Source organism: Canis lupus, chromosome 3 (genome assembly GCF_011100685.1).
Source record: "Canis lupus familiaris isolate Mischka breed German Shepherd chromosome 3, alternate assembly UU_Cfam_GSD_1.0, whole genome shotgun sequence".
Lineage (NCBI taxonomy): Eukaryota > Metazoa > Chordata > Mammalia > Carnivora > Canidae > Canis > Canis lupus.
In genome coordinates, this window is record NC_049224.1 from 52846318 (window position 1) to 52864778 (window position 18461).

Here is an 18461-nt window from a genome sequence, read left to right on the forward strand (position 1 = left end):
AAGGACACCAGTTCTTACTGTGGGTCTTCCCCCGTGACCTTCTGAACTATTAGGAAATTACTAGCCCCAGAGTTACAGCTCCAAAACCAGTTCAGTTCCTTTCCCTGCCACCCTTTAGCTGTATGGCTGCAGCAGGAGAGCCAGGGAGCTCGGGTTTGTCTGAGATGGAAGTCAGTGAAGTTTACGTGAGACACCCTCATGTCTGGCTTCTCAAACATTCCGAACCTTTGTGCTTCCAATGATCACATTCCAGGCCATAAGGCACCTGGCCTGTCACAGAGCTGTCAAGGGGCTCGACTACACGGAGGCAGCTGTCCTCTCCCTCCTTGCCGCCTCCCAGGAAAGGCCATAGTGCTGCTGCTCGGCCACTTGGGAGGCGGTCCTCTTCATCCAGACGGAATGACCTAGGAGTGGGAAGGGGGAGAAAGCAGGACTACCACAGGCTTAGATGAGAAGATAAAGGATTTTTATTTCCACTGCCTCTGAGCAGGCTTACCACATTTGAGCACTGCTTCTCTCCCCCGCTAGGGCACTGCATCAGAGCACGAGGGACAGAACAAAGAACCAGCCAAGAAGAAAAGGAAAAAAGAAATGAAATGCCTGAGTTAATGTGAACTTTGGGGCTTCTGCTTTCTTTTTTACCCAACAAGCAGCAGTACCCCCTTGTCCTACAGCCTGCACCAGCAGTGGCATCTTGGCTCTGAACCCAGGAGCTCCACTGCACCTTCACTCGGAGGCAGTCCGTTCTAGGCAGGTCCTGCTACCGAGGAGGGCTGACCTCCCGCAAGCCCTTCTGCACAAGCACAGCGCAAAGCCTGGGTGTGGGAGCCCACACCGTCCCGATGAAGCTCCACGGGAGCAAATACAGGGCACCTCCAGGCAGAGCTAGGGTCCAGGCTGGCTTCACTGTTCCAAGGAGCCTTTGGTGAGTTCAATTATCTGGTAAATATCCAGCGCTTCACCTGAAAGACAGTGTAGAGGGGTTAGGACGCTTCCTCCAGGACTGGAACCCGTGTCCGGGAGCGAGCAAGCAGAGGACCTGTCAGGGACGGTAATGCTATGTTTGGGACTGTCCGTTTTCTGTATAAATAAGTTTGTCTAAGCTTATTTTCTTTTTAAATGTATCTTTCTGCTTTACTTGTTTGATATTCATTGCACAGTTCTCACCTAAGAATGCACTTTAGCCTTAAACAAGAAATCTTAAAATATGTTTCTGCTGTGGTTGAAGAAGGAATAATAAACAGTACAGAGGGAATACTTGAGTCCTGGTTTCTTCCTCCATGTGATTACGTTCTCTTTGGACCTGGGGCACTGTCCACTGAACAGCCCATCCACCATACATTCCATGCACAATCAACAGATGTGTGGAGCTCACCCTGGGGAATCCCGTATCTCCTTTCCATCCCAGTTGGGTTGGAAGGGGTTTTACAATCCATGGTCACTTCCTTCCTGAGGCACTGGTCAATATCGACTGTGCTGAAAAAGGCGACGGACTGGGGTAGGTCATTGAGACCCAGCTTGTAGGCGAACATGCACCTGCAAGAGACCCGACCTCCTCTCAGGCGCGGCCCGGCACTTCCCCGTCCCCCTGGCACACCAAAATGCAGTGAGAGACTCCAGACACACCTCTTGTCCTGCAGTTCAGTACACTATTGATGTAAAACATTTGACTTTTTGTGTATTTGAATATCGAGTGGCCCAAGGACTCTGTTAGCTTTGTCAGGCACGACCCCCCAGGGGAAGATGGAGAGGGACCTCGTCTACCCATTAGGAGAGATCTGCTTCCCAAACTAGTTCTAGATGGCAGACTCACACAGAACTGTAATTACTGAATTCAAACATGTAAATTAGGAACTTTACTATGAATTTTCTCATTCACAACGTCTTCTGGTGGTAGTCTGAATTACAAACTTTTGGCACTTAAGGAAACTTAGGGATTTAAAAAAAATCTCGTTTTTTTTTTTTTTTTCCATTTGATTTTCAAAACAAAGGTATGCATCTAGGGGAGTACAAGACGGCAGCTACTCTTGGGACACCTGACCTCCTCACTACCTCTCATCTAGTCTGGGTTTATGATCTTTTCAAACCCGAGAAATTTTAAAGTTGAAGCCTGTCTTTTTGAAAATTTTTTCAACGAGCAATAGGAAAAGAAACACTCATTCCTAGGAAGATGAAAACGCAAAGAGCATGCTCAGCCTGGTCCAAAGGCCCAAGCGGCCACAGGCCCCCACCTACCTGGTCAGGAGGTTGGTGATCTGCAGGGCCAGGGCTGCGCGGTAGCGGTCCTCCTCTCGCACCAGGTAGCGGACCTCATCGTGGATGCTGATGCAGAAGCGCCCGTCAATGGCAAATTCCTCAAACAGCCACTTCATGGCCACGAGCATGAGGTGTAAATAGTCCACGGCAGAGCTCTGCACCACCCAGTTCACACGGCTGGTCATAAACTTGGGGGCGAAGGGGGCACAGGTTAGGGATTTTGCCACACCCTGGCTCACTCTGGGCAGTGTGGAGGGCTGGGAGGTAAGGGAGCCCTGCCCTTCCCTGTGACCCATCTCCCCCCTCCAAGGAGAGCAATCTACCTCCCCCTTGACAGCCGAGGGCTCCAGGGCGCGGCTGATGCGGCAGCCCAGCACCGGGGTACATGGGGTGTCAGACATGGCAATGCTCTCCAGCTTATTGAACATTTCTGATTCTGTGCCCCCCCTCCACGCTCGCTCGGCAGCCACCTCCCACTTCTTCCAACGTGACCTGGAGACCAAAACAAAAAAGCAGGGGGAGGCAAGCTTTGCCTTTCAGCTTCTCAGAGTGAAGAACAAAGCATCCCAGCTCTCCAGGGACCAGCCCAGACCCTCCTTCCATCTTTAATACACAGAAGGCTCTCACTTCCTCGAAGCTTCTCTCTGGATCTTGCGCAGATCCTGCAGGGAAACCCAGCCATCTTCAGTCCTGTCCACGGGGAGGTCCAATTCCCTCACCAGCCACTCACCCTCCTCCGACAGCCGATACCTGGGGGCAGTGTCACCACCGTCACTCCCGTGGTAGTGCTTTAGCCCAGTACTCATGACCATCCCCGGAGGCTCCGTTCCCAAGAGGGAATAGGCTGCAGGAAGCCAAGTGACTTGCCAGGAAGAGGCGAAGCCCAGACAGCAGACAGGACCCCAGGCTTCTGTGGGCTATGCCTCCGTAGCCCAGTAAACGCCATACCCCCAACACGAGAGCCAGCAGGGTTACTACCGTCCTGACCCCCAGACACGGAACTGCCTGGTGCCCCACAGGCACGTTTTAGCTCAGGAGGCACAAAAGAGCTCCCAGCCCAGAAGGGAGGGACGGTAGGCTATGGGCTACTCCCTGAAGGGAATGGGCACTTGGGGAAGACAACATACAGCTGGGTCGGGCGGACACATCGGTTCCCAGCTCCGGTGCAGCCTCACAGCCCCGGTGTACCCCCTTCAGAGCTGCACCAGGGCTTCCCCACGACCTGCGCCCTCCGTCCAGACTCCCCTGGAACCTCTTCAGAGGCCTCCAACCAAGGCCCAACCTCCCCTGTCCTCACGGCTCTCCCCTGCCTGCCCCCAGCACACAGTCCCCCACACCTACCACTGCACCCTCGCTCAGCTACCACCCCCCCTTAGTCTCCCTCGAGGAGGCCAGCTAAGCAAACACAGCCACTGCACAGCATCCCCATGGAAGGTAGACATGCACCTCCCTCCCTCACGGCTGCTTAGGAGCCCACAAGGTGGTACTCCCAGGACAAAGAGGCCGGAGCAGGCCCAGGCATCCTCCTACAGCAAAGTCAGTCCCAGGTCTCTGGGGTTGGCGGCTACCTGCTGCTGACACTACCGTCCCACCCCTGCCCCTGCCCTCATGTGTTCCCTGCAAGCGTGTTCACAGCGCCGCACCACTGCAGCTGTTGACCTGCTAGCTTGGTGGCAATGTCAAGGTGCAGCCTTAATTGTGAGAGAAACTGTTTAAGATAATTAAGTAAGGAATTTCCACAACCCCAGGACCAGCATCCTGGAGCCAGGTCAGAGATCTAGAGGGAGAGGGGCCCTTGTTACAGGGAGCAGAACACGCAGAGGGTGCTATGGATGGGGGGAGGGACCCTCACCGGCGAAGGCCCTTGGTGACGGCGTACATCTGCTGGGCCTTCTCAGCCGCCTCCTGCCGTGTGAGCCGATGGTTGAACTGCATCAGCAGGCGCTCAGCGAATGGCTGCCCCGCCCCGTAGATGCGGCCATAGTTGAAGATCTTGGCGTGCTCACGGCTGATGCCCACGGTCGCAGCTGTCTTACTGTGCAGATCGGTGCCCCTGCTCTTCCTGCCCTGCAGGGTCATCCAGCCAAAGGCCGTGCAGCCTGTGGGGCGGTGGGGGAAGACTGGCTTGAGAAAAGCAGCTCGGGAACACGCTGCCAGCAACGCGGCCACCGCTTTGGCCCAGCCCTGGCCCCTGCTCACCATGCATGCCAGCAAAGTGGGCATCTCCCAGCACGGCTGCGATCCACAGCTCCTGCGAGTCCACGTCGGCGCCCACGAAGACATAGCCAGGTGGGGCCTGCACCATGGCCTTCAACTCGCTGCCTACTCGGTCAGGCTGCAGAAGAGGGAGGTCAGGCCCTACCCAGACACCCCAGGGAGACTCCCGCCCCCGCATTCCCTGAAGCCAGACTGGACTGAGAGCACTGGGCCTCTCCTGAGGGGGGCTGGGGTCCAGGAACTGCCAAGCACTGCCCGAAACCCCGGGACGGCTGCCTGGTGGCAGGAGGAAACCACTCCTCCCTCCACACCTGCCTGGCTCTGGACCCCACCTCCACTCCACCACAGCCGCACACCCCTCGTGCCTCCTCAATGTCTGTCAATGAGGGGGGCCCAGATCCAGTCGGCTGAAGGAATGGACAAGTAGCAGAGCTACTTCTGGCCTGAGTCCTGCCTGCCCCTGATCTTAGGTTCCTTTTCCTGCTCCTCATGGAAAGCCCTCCACACCCAAGTTTCTAGAGACAGAGGAGAGGAAGAACAGGGATCGGAGGTGCAGAGGGCACGTACCCGGGCATTGCTGGCGGTGAGCCACGTCGGCTCCACAGCCCGGCGGGTGATGGTGCCAGCGGTCACCACCTGCGGCAAGATGGCCCCATAGCGGCCTTCCTCGTCGTAGTCTGGGTGCCTGGCCGGGGGCAGGACACATGAGTCCTGGCAGCTTTGGTCCTATGTCCCACCCTGCTCAGTTCTCCTGTCCCCACAATCACTAGGCAGCCCATACCTGGTCACAGCACGGGGCAGAGCCGACCTGGGAAGCCATACCACCATCTGGGAACTGTGGGGACAGATGGAACTAAGGCTCAGAGCAGCCCCAAGGAGCAGAATCCACCCCCACACCCAACTCGGGGCTACTGTGCTCCCTCCTGGCCCAGCCTCACGCTCTTCCCACTGACTTTAACCAGGGTGGGCTGTGACACGGCCAAGGCCTGGGGCCCCAGAATCTGCCATCCAGGGTCATACGCCATCCAATAGCTTCTGCACTATAGTGCTTGTGAGGCATCTGACCTCAGCCCTGCCATGAGCGCCTCGGCCACACGTGGAGTGGACCTCAGCGGTGACGGCAGCGCCCTTCTGGCAGCAGCATGCATGCTGCTGGAGCCACGGCCCCCCAGTGCCAGCCCTGCAGGGGGAACCCTAGTTCCCAGGCCGGCAGCCCCCTATGCTCCTCAGCCACATCAGGGCTTCAGCAGCTACGCCATATCTGGGCCCTACCGCACCATTTTCCACACAGACATGGAAACAGAGGCCACGGAGGGACTTGCCCACAGTCACATGACACCAGAACCACAGGCAGCCAGACTGGACAGGCTTGTCCCTCTAGTACAGCACAGATGGGGTCGGGGGGCCCTGGGTGGGAGAGGTGCAGGAAAGGGGTCCCATTTCTGCCCTCCCACAGCAGCCCACCTGATTCGTTTATGGGCGTTCCTCCAGAAAGAAATCATTTTGTTGATCTCTAAGGCACGGGGCCCACTGGCACCTCCTGGGCCGGCCTGCAGGGTGCCATCCTCCATCTTGGGCAGGAAGTCCTTGGCGAAAGGGCTGCCCACATTGCAGCCGCTACCATCCTGCAAAGGGCAAAAGCATCAGGGGCTGGAAGCTGGCGCAGACCCCTGGCCAGGGAGCCCCCTGGTGCCCCATGCTCCTCAGCTCTGCCCACACTGAGCCCAGAACCTTGAGCAGAGCAGTCTGGGGCACACCTCTGACTGCAACACACATGCAGCACAGAGACATACACGGGGGTGGAGGGTGGGTGTTTCCACATTCCCACAGATGCCTCCAAGTGCAGAGAGTGCTGATCCTTATGTGTATCTATGATAAATTATTACTACCTAGTAAAGAGAACTGTAATAGTAAACTGTAATAAGTTAGTGAACTTGGCTCCTCTCTCTCAAAATCTCTCATATACTGTATTCACTCTTCTTACCCTGACATGAGCGGATACAACGCCTCCCATAAAGCAATGAAGTGAGGCGAGTGCAGCAGTGTCAGCCTACTAGTGACCCTCTGAGGACACACCAGCAGGAAGGTCATCTGCTTTGGAACCACAGGTGACCAGAGCAACAGACTGTCATGGGTGGTGGACAGAGCCCATCGTGTAGTGGTGTCAGACACCGACAGGCCCCGTCATTTAATCGCACCACCACACCCCTCACTACCCCATTTCCAGGAGGCAAAGACTGGGAAAGATGGGGCCCCAGCAGGCAGGCCTGGTGGAGGAGTCCTAGAGAACTGCCTAGGAGCACACCCTGTTCCACTACGCATGTTGATCCCGTGCAAGGGTGGTTCTGGGCTGAGTCACTCTGGGGCCTGGGGGCTTGAGACACAGGGCAGCATGGGACAGGCATGAGTCAGGACACATACCTTGTGAGGCAGCTTGAAGAACCAGCAGCCAGGGATGTCCACATCGTTGTAAGGTCCGTTGCCATGGTGATAGGCTGGCTGGCTGGCTCTGGGGCCACCAGCAGCAGTCTGTGGGGGCCACACACCTAGATGAGGCCCTGCTCCAGCACCTGCATTCAGCGAGGGCCATGGGGTAGGGTGTGGGAAATGGGCCTGAAGTGGCCAACAGCGTGCTGAGAAATGGCAGGATGGCCTCAGGCTCCCTCCTTGGACTCCCAACAAATACAGAGCCACCCAAAGGGAAGGCAGCAACATGCATGCTGCCTTCCACCCCCAAGCCTCTACCCCCTGCCCAGGACCTTGGCAACTCTCTGGCAGGAGAGAGCTACCTGGGCACAAGAGCCAGAGAACCCCAGAGCAGAAGCCCTGCTCACCAGAGCCAGGGGCTGACTGAGGCCTGCCCTTCCGCAGCGCTCCACCCTGGCCTCCACCTCGGCTTCCGCCTCCACCTCCGCTTCCATGCAGCCCAGTTCTTCCACCTGGATGGGCTCAGGTACACAGGAAGTAAAGTAGGGGGACTGGCTGGCCCAGCTCCACCCACCACACGCAGACAGCCGGCCCAGGGGGAGCCACCCAGTGCCCTTGGGTTACCACCCCCACCCAGGAGGCCCCCCATCCTTGGGAGGGAGCAAAGACTCTAGAGCCCAGGTTCGGGCTGCCCTCACCGTCTGCCATACGGCGCTGCCGTCGGTGAGCAGGAACTCCTCCGCCAGGCCTGCCTGCTGGGGCTCCGGCTGCCGCTTCCCCTGTTCAAGACAGTGCTTCCTGTACAGGGACTCGATGGCTCTGGGCAGAGAACAGCAGCAGCAGCCCCTGATTACTGGGGGCCCACTCCGGGCCAGGGAGCTCACTGGGGCCTTGCACAATTCCCTTTGCTTAGGCCTCAGAACCAGCTCTGAGGCAGAGGTGCGCAGTGCTCTCCCCTGGTTTTCAGACAGGGAGTGACAAATCACAAGTAAAACACCACGCGGTGGCAGGTGAGGATGCAGGGGCTGCTCTGACCCAAATCTAAGCTCCTCACCAGCTCAGCTGTTGCCTTCCCTGGGAAAGCTCTGGAGGCCGTGCAGCCGTCCCCACTAGGCTCCAGCCCCTTCTGTCCCCAAGGGCCCCACAGGTGACTCAGGCTATCCTGCAGAGCCAGGGCTCCCAACCTGGGCCACGTCAAGTGCCATGGCTTGTCCCCCACACCTGCCTGTCAAAAGCCTGAGGTTTAGAATCTCAGACAAGTCAAAGGATTTCCCTAGGCCTTTATTTTGCCAACTCTAAAATGGGGATAGCCATTCTATGTCACGTGGCTGCCTGGAAACAAATGAGAGAGCACTACAAAAGGTTTCCAATCACAGAATATAACTAGTGCTCAATCAATCACACACAAAAAAGAAAGACAGCCCATATCCCCGGCTGCCCCTGACAGCCCCCGCTCTGCAACAGTCCTGTGAAGGCAGCTGTGCCAGTGGACCCAAGCGGAGGGCTCTGAGACCCAAAGGTAAAAAAAAGACGCCCACCAGAACTCTCAGACCCTAACTCTTCCACTAACCAGAGCTGGGCTTGGGTTTTCCAGCAAGGGGAGGGGGCCCTAGATCCACCCCTTCCTTCCCTGAGCCTGAGCCTCACCTGTACGGGCAGGCCACCCCAGCTGAGGCTGGGGCGGTTTCCGCTGGTGCCTGAGCCAGGTTGTCCCGCCGCCCGGGCACCAGGTATCCCCAGCCATGCCGCTCCGAGTAGTGCAGAGGGAAGCCATCCCAGGTCATCGCCATGAGTTTTGGAGTGACCCGCATCTGCAGGCTGAGGAGACTGGGGCCCGGGGTCCATGCAGGGTCATCTAGCCGGGGGCAGAGCTTCCGGTACCACCTATGCCCCGCCAGAGGAGAGCAGTGTCACAGTGTTGGGGATGGACAGCATGTGACCACAAGCCAGGTTCTCTCTCCCATGACCTGACCCACCTGTCCACCCTTTAAAGCCCCAAGGCTTTCCAGTAACCTCAGCCTATAGCCACAGGCCCCTCCCTCGGGCGTACACCCATAATCCCCATGAGCTCCCCTAGAATAATTCAAGTATCTGAAAAGGAACATCCTAGGTCAGGCCCACTGGCCTCATCAGAAGCCAAGGACCTACAAGGATGTCCCAGCACCGGGCTCCTTCCCCAGCTCCAGTCCACACAGGGTAACTGGCCAGGAGACAGTGCCACACCGCTGCTCCAGGGACACAGCAGGGCCTTCAGAGCTCCATCTCTCACATGCTGTTCACAAGGGCCAACCCGAGGGGGAGCCAAGGGAGGCACCTGAAGCACACAGCTTAAGGAGACCTCACTCTCAGGATCCTGCAAGTGCCAAGTCCACACCCTGTTCTTAACCCTGGCTGCCCCTATTTTCTCATCTCTGCCAGTCTATGAGGCTCAAATAAAAAAAATCCCCTCCCTGGGATCCCTGGATGGCGCAGCAGTTTGGCGCCTGCCTTTGGCCCAGGGCGCGATCCTGGAGACCCGGGATCGAATAAAATAAAAAATAAAAAATAAAAAATAAAAAAAATCCCCTCCCTTAAGGAAGCCATCCCTGACTTCCCCAGGCAAACTTAGGTACTGCCTCAACACTGCTCACTCTTCCTTCTCATCATGAATATGAAGGCCAGCTGCACTGCTTGGTCTTCACGCCTAGCTCCTCCCAGGGAGCAGCAGCTCCTAGAAAGGAGCTATGTTCCTATCTGCACCCCCAGAGGTGGTGGTGGTGGTAGGCCGAGCACACAGCAGGTGCTCAGTGCAGTTGTACTGAGACCAGGGAGCCAGGGGTCAGAGTGAGCAAGTGACTGGAAGACAGAACGAACAGCAGCAGGTCAGTAAGGGCCACACACACACCAGTGACAGAGAAGCCCTAAGGCAGGGGAAGAGTAGACTCTACATATATGAGGAGCTAGGGCTCACCCAGGGTGTCCGGGAAGGTGCTGGGGCCGCTTTGGCAGGCTCTCTGCAGTCCCCTTCAGGTGCTCCAAGCAGGCGCGGGCCGTGACATCTCGCTGAACCTCCTCCTCCTCACTGGGAGGGCCAGGGTCTGCACACAGTAGGCATGACAATCAGAAGAAGGGTCTCTCAGGAAGACCTTCCCAGCCGACTCATCTCTGAAGGCTGGAGAGATCCCTTCCAACCTTCCCAAGGTCCATCCCCACCCCACCTCCCGCCCATGCTCCCCACCTTCCTGATCCTTGGGGTCCCCAGCCCTCTCGATGGGCAACTTGCTGGCTGCAGTTGGCTCCTTCCTCTTCACCTTCTTTGCCTTCTTCTGCTTAAACTCTTGCAGGTCCCACTCCAGATCCCAGAGCCAGGGGTCCTCCTTGTACCTGCAGAGCCAGTCCACCAGAGAAGCTTTAGGCCAATCCAGAGGCAGGCCTCTGGCCTGCCCGTACTCACCTAGCTCCCACACTCCCAAGGCCTGGCTACCTCTCCCCTGAGAGCAGCTGGCAGGCATCATTGGCCAGGTCCATCAGCGACTTCTTCATCTCCCACTGGAGTTCCTCATAGGTGTTCTGTGCCTCTGCCAGGTACCGCTCCCAGTTCTGGTTGACAGGCAGGTAGGAGACCCCCATCTCCAACATGCCAGCCAGAGTCACCGGGTGGGGACACCTGGGGGGGGGGGGGGGGGGGACAAACACCAGGGTGGTCATAAATGACCACAGAAAGCAAGGTTCTGGCCCAATCCCTGAGCCCGTCTAGCAAGCCTCAACCTAACTACCCATGTGACATAGCTCTGAAGGGAGACCAGGGTCTCAACCACAGCTTGACCCCAGATCAACGACTTTGGAGCCGTGAGACACTGGCTGAGTAAGTGGCTCCGCTTCTCTGAGCCTCAGTTCCTTTATCTATAAAGTATCTAAAGTACCATCCCGTCCCCAGGAGAAATAGGAGTTACTCCTATTAGGAGTTAGGAGTGAAAATGAAAACGGGTGCCCTCTCCTGAGTAACGACCATGTGCCAGGCACTGTGCTAGGTCACAGACAAACCTCACTACCAGAGTGGTCAAGTATTATTTGCTTCACAGACAAAAACACTGAGGCTCTGACAAACCAAGTGACTTACCCAAGGGCAAAAGAGTGAGGGAGGACAGTCAAGATTCAAACTTGGTCTAGGGGATACTTGTGACTGACCACACCACAAGAGTGACTCACTAACAAACATGACCAGGATCTGGGTACATAGAGAGAGGGTGCTGAATCACCCGGGAACACACACATGGAACATAACCACAGCCCTTGGCTCCCCCCTCCAGGGCCTCTAGAAAACCAGAGTCCAGGACCCAGGTGGCCACCACTATACAGAATGGCTCTGTTCTTTCAACCCAGAAAGGCTAAGGTCCATAGGCTGAGAAAGACCCAGTACCACCTTCTGACAGAGGACCAGATACTAGGACACTGCCAACCCCCAGGGGTTCCCCCAGGGGCTCCCCCTCACCTCTCCAAGAAGAGCGGTAGCTGCTGCTGGAAAATCTCATAGGTAGCCCACACGTCCTGGGCACAGTACTGCATCAGAGCCTGGCACAGGCGACAGGAAGGCGCTGGGTGGGCAGTTGTCCCACTACCATCGCCGGTCTCAGGGTCAGGTATTGCCGCTATACTCCCCGGGGTCAGCTAGGTCTGCCCCCACTCACCTCCCCAGAGTCCCTCCCCAGCACTATACCTGGAAGTTCTCACGGATGTCCTTCATGCTACCCTTGACGAACAGTTCTCGAGGCTCCTTCTCTAAGGGAGGCCCCCCCACATAGAGGCTGTGCACATCTGCCAGATTATTGACACTGCTGATATCCAGCCAGTCCCAGGAGGAGATCTGGCGGGGGACAGACCAAGGAATACAGCAGATTAGCTCAGCCCTGGGACAGACAGGCAGGTGAGACAGTCCCAAGCGCCCGGCTCCAGCCCCCCACAGTAAGCACTCACCACCGGGCCACTGGCTTTGTTTTGGGACTTCTGGCCTCGCTGTGTGGGGTGGCGGGCCTTGCGCTTGCCCTGCTTGGCTGCCATCCACAGACTGCGCTGGAAGCCGCTGAGCCCTGAGATGGCCATGTGCATGCTCATGGTGTCCAGGAAGCGCATGCGGGAGCCCTGAGGACAGAGGCTGCAGCTGAAGCCACTCAGCCCTGCTTTGGTGCCGTCACCCCCCCCCCAAACCCACCTCAGCCCCCTCCCATCACACAGCCTTCCAACACTAAAGCTATCCCCTCATGCTTACCCATGCTTCCCCTCCAGCCATGACAGGCTTGCCCTCCCAAATCCCAGCTACCCCTGAAGGTACAGGCCTGGCTCAATTCCAACACACTAGTCCTTCCCAGCATCCAGCAACAGCTCTGAGGGCTGCCTTGGGAACAGGGTAGCCAAATCGAGGCCATCTGAGCTCCCAGACTTAGCCCCCAGCCCCAGCCTGCAGCTCACAAACTGCAGCTCCTGCTCAGATCGGTAAGGCTGACCTGAAGCTATACGCTAAGGCTGCTCACACCTGCCCTGCTTCTCTGCTGCGGTAGTTGTGAGGACTAGATAGAAGAGCACTTCTTGTAATATTAAGAATGCCACAAGCATGCTTTACAAATAAGGAAACTGAGGCTCAGGAACATGAAGGCACTCACACCACTTTGTCCCTGGCAGAAGCAGGACGTGAGCCCAGGCCATGAGCCCAGGCCATGTGGCCAGACTCTCCAAAGACCCATGCTAACTCTCAAACACCACACAGACAGCAGGGTTACTCGCACTCTGAGACCACTCAGGTCCCGTACCAGGCAAGTCCAGGGGAATGAACAGCTGGGCCCAGGGACCAGGGGCAGGGCTGGCCAGCAGGAGGCCCCACAGCCACTATAGAGACACAGGAGACCTGGCCAGGAAAAGCAACGCCTTCCCTAGCCACTGAGGTCAGAGCTAGGCCATCCCCTACCAGAAGCTATCCCAGCCCCAGGAACCTCACCTGGATCAGGTACTGCTCCCTGATATGGGCTCGATCAAAGCAAACGTTGTGCCCCACAACTAACTGCTCCTGCCAATCACGCTGGGTGGGGCCGCCTGCGCTGGCAGGGACCTCCAGAGGAATGAGGTCAGCCGGCGACAGCTGGCTGGTCCAAGAGTAACGCTCTTCCACCAGCCGCCGGCTGCACCAGGAATACCTGAGGGGGGCGAAAGGCAGCAAGTTCGGCAGGAGGCATGACACTTCCGCTCCACGACACCCACAGCACACGTACCGTCGCAAGTCAGCTCCCATGCTAGCAGCTGGGATGTAGGCAAGACCAGGGGGGTACTCCCGACCCTCACAGAGCTAGAGAGCGGCTGCGGGTGTGTGGGGGGAGGCCAGAAAAACTCCTTTACTTTTCGCATCCACAGATACAGATGGAGCTAAATGCCACGGTACTGGATGTCCTACAAGGGCACCAGGGCCTGGGCCACCAAGGTGTGTGTGAGGTCCGGCACTCACAAAGTCTGTGCCGTTTCCAAGCACGGTCAACTCCTCAGGTCCATAAGCACAAAACAGTAGGCATTCAAAATGCCAGTAGAAGAGACGATTACAAGTGGCAAATTGGGGGGGTGGGGGGGGGTAGCAATAGAAAAAAAAAAGACAAATGCCACACACGTACAGGATGAATCATCTAACAGCTGGAGAGATTCCAAAGGCCCAAGAGAATGTCCTGCACCTCGGAGCAGGTGCTGGGCCTGAGCCCCCCATGGGGGAGCCAAGGGCAAGTGTTAGGACTGGAAGGGACTGGACTGGACGACCACCTGCCCACATAATGGGTGGACTGAGGGCAGAGTAGGAGCACTGCCTGTGGGTGCCGGACCCTGACGCAGGGAAAGGCTGGAGGGTGCCCAAGATTCACAAGGCTGAGCATGGGGAAATGGCTGCCGAGCCAAAGCCCACTGTAAATCACAGGTGATGCCAAAAGGTCAGAGCCACTCAGCATCAAATGAGCGCCGGGGCCACATGGGGCCCTCACAGCTGTGCACAGAGCTCCAGGCAACCCTGGCAGGGGGTGGGGGGGCATCTGCCTCCAGTTTCAACAGACAGTGGTTTCTGCAGGGAAGGGGGCTACCGGCAAAAAGGGGTTCCTCGTTTTAAACCTGCTAAAATCTAACCCACACTCCAAGTGGTGGCGATACACTCAAGGACTCAAGGTGAAACATCCTCCCCATTTAGAGCCCTTAAAAACAACACTGTAGAAGAGGCCTGAAGATGTCAAATATTTGAGGCTATGGTGACGACAGGAACTCTAGGTGCAATAAAAGGCTAGACTGGTGGCAAGATCCAGGTCTACAGCTGCGCATGAGAGCCATCTCACTACACATTTGTGATAAAAGAAGCCAATGTGCAAACACCTTCGGTACGTTTAAGAGGAACCAGATCAATGCCATCAAAACTCTACGCTCATCCTGTGAATCTCAGACAAATGCTGGCCCCTGTGCGATGTCCCCTAGGGTGACAACCAAAGTCCTCAGCCACAGCCTTTGGGAAGCTGAACCCTCCACTGCAGCCCTGAAATCTTGGGCTGGCCTGGAACTTAAGGTTACACAGCCATGGCAGGGACGTGCCCAAGCTCACAGCGGACTGCTCTGATGGCCCCATCCGGTACCCTGCACACCCCCCTACACAATCAGGCTCCCCAGGAGAAGGTCCCTGTGCCACCAGGCATATACTGAACAGCGCCACCCCCCATACCGGTGAGAATGGAATGAGGATGAGAGGAGGACAGGGAGAGGGAGGAGGAGGAAGAGAAAAGGTGGACTTCAGGTAAAATGGCCAAGAATGACCAAGAGATCAAAATACAAGGCTTTCTTGTCACTGGTCTCCTAATTTTCCCTCAGCCACCACAGCCTGCTTCACCTTCTCAATCGGTGGCTGGTACTCCCTCTGTTTTGACCATCAAGTTACAAAGTAAGCACGGAGATTCTCATCTCAACTGGAACTAAATCAATGCGGAACCTGGTTTTGCTCTTTGCAGCCATTAATGCCTACCTTATCTATTTAGCCATGTTTTCACCATTTTCAACTGCATATTTAACATTTCGCAGCTTTCTTTACAAAGATGTAGCTTCCAATAGGATTAAAGAAACTGCTAACTTTTGTGCTGGCCATGCCTGAAAGCATTAAGGTTGTAAATAGTATTTTAATCCTGGAATGAAGAATAAAAAAAGGGGAGAAACAGGACTGCCATCATTGTTTGAAAAAGAAACGTGGGTAGCACTTAGAAAGTTATTTAAAAAGGAGAGAGAGATTTGGATACACCTGTTTGGGACCAAAATGCATCTGGGAGGCTGGGGGCAGGAAGCAATGGTTCTCAACTGGGGGCAATAGGCTAGGTGTGGGGGAATGCTACCTCGGGGTGGGAGTGTGTTTGGCGACACTGGGGAGATACTTGGTCCAGCGTTTACGAGAGCGGCTGGGGAGGCTAAATGTCTCATAACATCAGGGACAGCCCCAGGAAAGGGATGTTTCTCTGCCCACAATAATCAACAGCATTCCCAAATAGAGACACTGTTCAAATGCCTTGGACTAACTTCTCAGGAAGCATTTAGGGGAGGGGGGAAAGCACCAAATCAAGGTGACCTCGAGTGGTCTCCCACCACAGTCCCAAGTACAACCTACTGTTGTTCTCCACACAGCCCCTTTCGCCACCTGACTTGTGCTTGGATATTTGTTTACTGCCTGTGTCTTTCCGCCAAAAAGTAAGCTCTGTGAAACCTGAGGTCAAGCCTATTTTACTGGACTTCACCACAGAATCCGCAGTCCCTAGGAGAGCACCCGAGTAGCACAGACTGGGAGCTCAGTAAAATTCACTGAACGGAACTACTAAGCTGGGACACCCCCCACCCACCTCCTGCACATGTGAAGTCCCCAGCGCCCAGCCCCTACTCACCAGGCCGAGGGGGATATGGCCACCGCCAATGTGGGGCAAGTTCCCTCTGCCAAGCAGACCTCCACGTCGAACACCAGGGCCCGCTCCTCGGGGATGGCCACGGGTACGGCCTCCCCCGCGGGGCCGTACCGGGTCCAGCCCTCCACCCAGGCCCAGCTCAGGGGCCGCGGGGGCGGCTGGGCCCGCAATAACGAGTTGGCCGCCTCCAGGTAGGGCAGGCTCTGCTTCTGGGCCAGGAGGCGGAAGTGCTGGTCCAGGCTGCCCCCGTAGAGGGGCGGCAGGCGCAGCTCCACGTCCGGCAAGGGCGTGGCCGGCTGCCCCCAGAGCCCGTGCCTCTGCAGGTGCTCGATGCTGCGGCGCACGGCGGCCTCGCCGGGCGTCTCCCCGCCGCTCCCGAAGATTTGCTCGTGAAGCCCTCTCGAGAGCATCTGGATGTGCAAGGGGTTGTGCCGCAGCTGCCCGCCCTCCGAGGACCGCGCTGGCTGCGGCTGCTGCTGCGGCGGCGGCGGCGGCGGCGGCGGCGGCGGCGGCGGCGGCGGCCCGTCGCTGGGGACGGGGGCGGGGCCGGAGCTGGAGACCCAGCGCCCCGGAGCTGGCACTGACCCTGGCGCGACGGTGGTGGCGCCGGCCACCCTCTTCCAGAGCAGGCGGCTCATGGTGGGTGCAGGAAGCCCCCCGCTGGGAGTCAGGACACCTGGCTTTGGGCTCCAGCTTGGCTGCTTTTACTGGCCGAAAGACGTGGAGGGAGACACGTCCTGTCTCTGTTTTCCAGTCAGTGAAATGGGTCTGACCATGCCTGCCTTCCACCCACAAATTCTGAAGGAGACAGACGACAGCAAGTGTTATTTCTTACGCGTGCGGCCCGCATTCCGTGCTAAGCCCTCGCTCCTCCGGCACTGACTGCGTCCCAGGCAGCGTGCCAGGCGCTTTAGGGGCAGGTTCTCCGTGGAGCATCGGACAACCACGGCAATTACCAAGAGCCCTCCTGAGGACACGGAGGTGCAAGCAGGTTCATCAGTGAACTTGGCGGCGGGCGGGGAGGGGGGGAAGCACGGTTAAGAGCGATGGTCCGGGAGGAGGCGCGGCGGCGGGTTTGAATCCCGGCTCCGGCTGTTAGGAGATGCGTGACCTTGGGCGAGCTCCCTAAGGCCCCAGTCTCCTGCTCCGTGAAATGGGGGTACGGATTCTACCTGTCACACGAGACCGCTGTCCGAGGGACTCAGGGCGAACAAGTCGCGAGACCCGACCCCCGGCGAACGCCCGGCAGACGGTGGCTGCCATGACGGCGACCGGCGCGGCCCCGAGGGCCTACGCCGCCAGGTGCCAGGCCCGGATCCGAAACCGCAGGGCGGGCCGCCGGCCTCCCGGGCCCCCACCCACCCCCGGTGGCGGCCCCGCGGCTTCGGGCTCCCCGCAGCCCCCGCGCGCCCGGCCGTGCCCGAGCCCGAGCCCGAGCCCGAGCCCCGCGGCGCCGCGGTGCGCCCTGGGACAAGCCTCCGCCCAGCTCCGGGCCTCGCTCCCTGACTGGAGAGGGAGGGGCCGCGCCGCCGCTCGGCGACCCGGCTTCCCCCGCCTCCACTTCCCCGGGCCGACCCGCCGGAAACCTCGGTCCGTCCGGTGCTTCCCGGGCCGCGGCTCCCGACCCCAGGCCGACCGCGCGGCGTCCCTCTCCGCGCGGCCTACGCAGCCTCGGGGTGGCGTGTGGCCTCCAGCCGACCAGTGCGCCTCGCTGGCAGCCGCAACTTCCCGTCTGCGCCCCGCTCGGTCCCGCGGCTACCGAGAGGCAGGCGGGAGACTCCCGGCGCGACCAATAGGAGGGCCGCAAGTGGACCGGTCCGGCCGCAGGGGGGAGAGGGGAACTTCCGGGTGGGTTCTCCCTACGGAACTCTGAGAGCCAAAGTCCAAACTCCCCCCTGCCCAAGCAACAAGTGGATTGGTCCCAGGCAAGCCGGTGGGCGGTCATGCTACTTTTCAGATTGCCCGAAGAGGACTAGGCGTCGGGCGGCCGCGTGGCCTAATGGATAAGGCGTCTGACTTCGGATCAGAAGATTGCAGGTTCGAGTCCTGCCGCGGTCGCAAGGGAGTCTGCCTACAATTTTTGGTTCAGTCCTCCTTAGGAAGCTTAGCGTCGGGACCTAGGAAATGTTAACGTCTGTTTCCACCCCACAAAAGACCTGGGACTACCCCGATCCTCGGAAGTAACTGCTGCGGCTCTACACGCCCCAGCGAAGTTGTTCAACTGTGTTCCTGGCGCGGGGGCTCGTTTCTAAATCGTACCCCCGACGCAGGGGGAGGAGCCAGGAGGGCGAGGGGCGTCTTTTACGGAAATCCCACTTTACAATCGGTTGGTACGTGGGAATGACAAGGGTTCGCAACTGGAAGGGAGCCGCGTCCTGCCCCGCCCCGTGCTCCCTGTCTCCATCCTGGGCAATCCTGATGGGACAACGTGCTCTCTTTCCTGGAACCCGAATCAGCATTGGTCGCAAGCCCCCGCCTGCGGAGCCTTCCAGTCTCTGCGGTCTCCTGCCGCTCTCCATCCACCTCCTCTTGCTCCAGGGGCCGCAGCAGCTCTGCTTTCCGTGCTCCTTGGTCCGAGGTTGATAGACTGTAAAGTACCTGGTGGAATAAGGCCCACGTGAATAACAAGAGCCTGGAGGT

General features: G+C 58.1%; 2 protein-coding genes and 1 non-coding gene across 9 annotated transcripts in view; 2 read left to right on the plus strand and 1 right to left on the minus strand.

Moving 5' to 3' along the window:
• FANCI (FA complementation group I) overlaps window positions 1-1257 on the plus strand; it is a 74839-nt gene extending 73582 nt beyond the window's left edge. For all 6 annotated transcript variants that reach the window (XM_038532820.1, XM_038532822.1, XM_038532824.1 and 3 more), the window contains one exon: window positions 529-1257. In XM_038532820.1, coding sequence (XP_038388748.1) covers window positions 529-609 — 81 coding nt within the window. In that variant the 3' untranslated portion in view covers window positions 610-1257. The remainder of the gene's footprint in view (window positions 1-528) is intronic.
• On the minus strand, window positions 445-17566 carry POLG (DNA polymerase gamma, catalytic subunit). 2 transcript variants are annotated; one of them, XM_038532826.1, is made up of 23 exons: window positions 17408-17566; window positions 15804-16619; window positions 12869-13064; window positions 11854-12018; window positions 11597-11743; window positions 11372-11451; window positions 10364-10546; window positions 10118-10263; window positions 9851-9977; window positions 8548-8784; window positions 7599-7719; window positions 7308-7412; window positions 6895-7002; window positions 5938-6098; window positions 5255-5308; window positions 5041-5158; window positions 4456-4591; window positions 4109-4355; window positions 2884-3006; window positions 2580-2748; window positions 2236-2444; window positions 1376-1536; window positions 445-962 (listed from the first exon to the last, which is right to left on the minus strand). In XM_038532826.1, the coding sequence occupies exons 2-23, from the start codon at window positions 16457-16459 to the stop codon at window positions 904-906; spliced, it is 3708 nt and encodes a 1235-aa protein (XP_038388754.1). In that variant the 5' UTR covers window positions 16460-16619; window positions 17408-17566; the 3' UTR covers window positions 445-903. The 2 variants fall into 2 exon arrangements, with proteins under 2 accessions (XP_038388754.1, XP_038388755.1); XM_038532827.1 differs by lacking the exon at window positions 2884-3006.
• A 240-nt stretch (window positions 17567-17806) lies between these two features.
• TRNAR-UCG lies at window positions 17807-17879 on the plus strand. The gene has a single exon. It is a non-coding gene; the product is annotated as a tRNA-Arg (tRNA).
• Window positions 17880-18461: the final 582 nt, after the last annotated feature.

Coding starts and splice junctions, on each gene's coding strand:
- POLG (XM_038532826.1), bottom strand. CDS start 16,459: ATGAGCCGCCTGCTCTGGAAGAGGGTGGCCGGCGCCACCACCGTCGCG. Junction 12,019..12,868: donor GGGAGCAGTACCTGATCCAG/GTGAGGTTCCTG, acceptor CTCTGTCCTCAG/GGCTCCCGCATGCGCTTCCT. Junction 2,749..2,883: donor CAGAGAGAAGCTTCGAGGAA/GTGAGAGCCTTC, acceptor TTTGGTCTCCAG/GTCACGTTGGAAGAAGTGGG.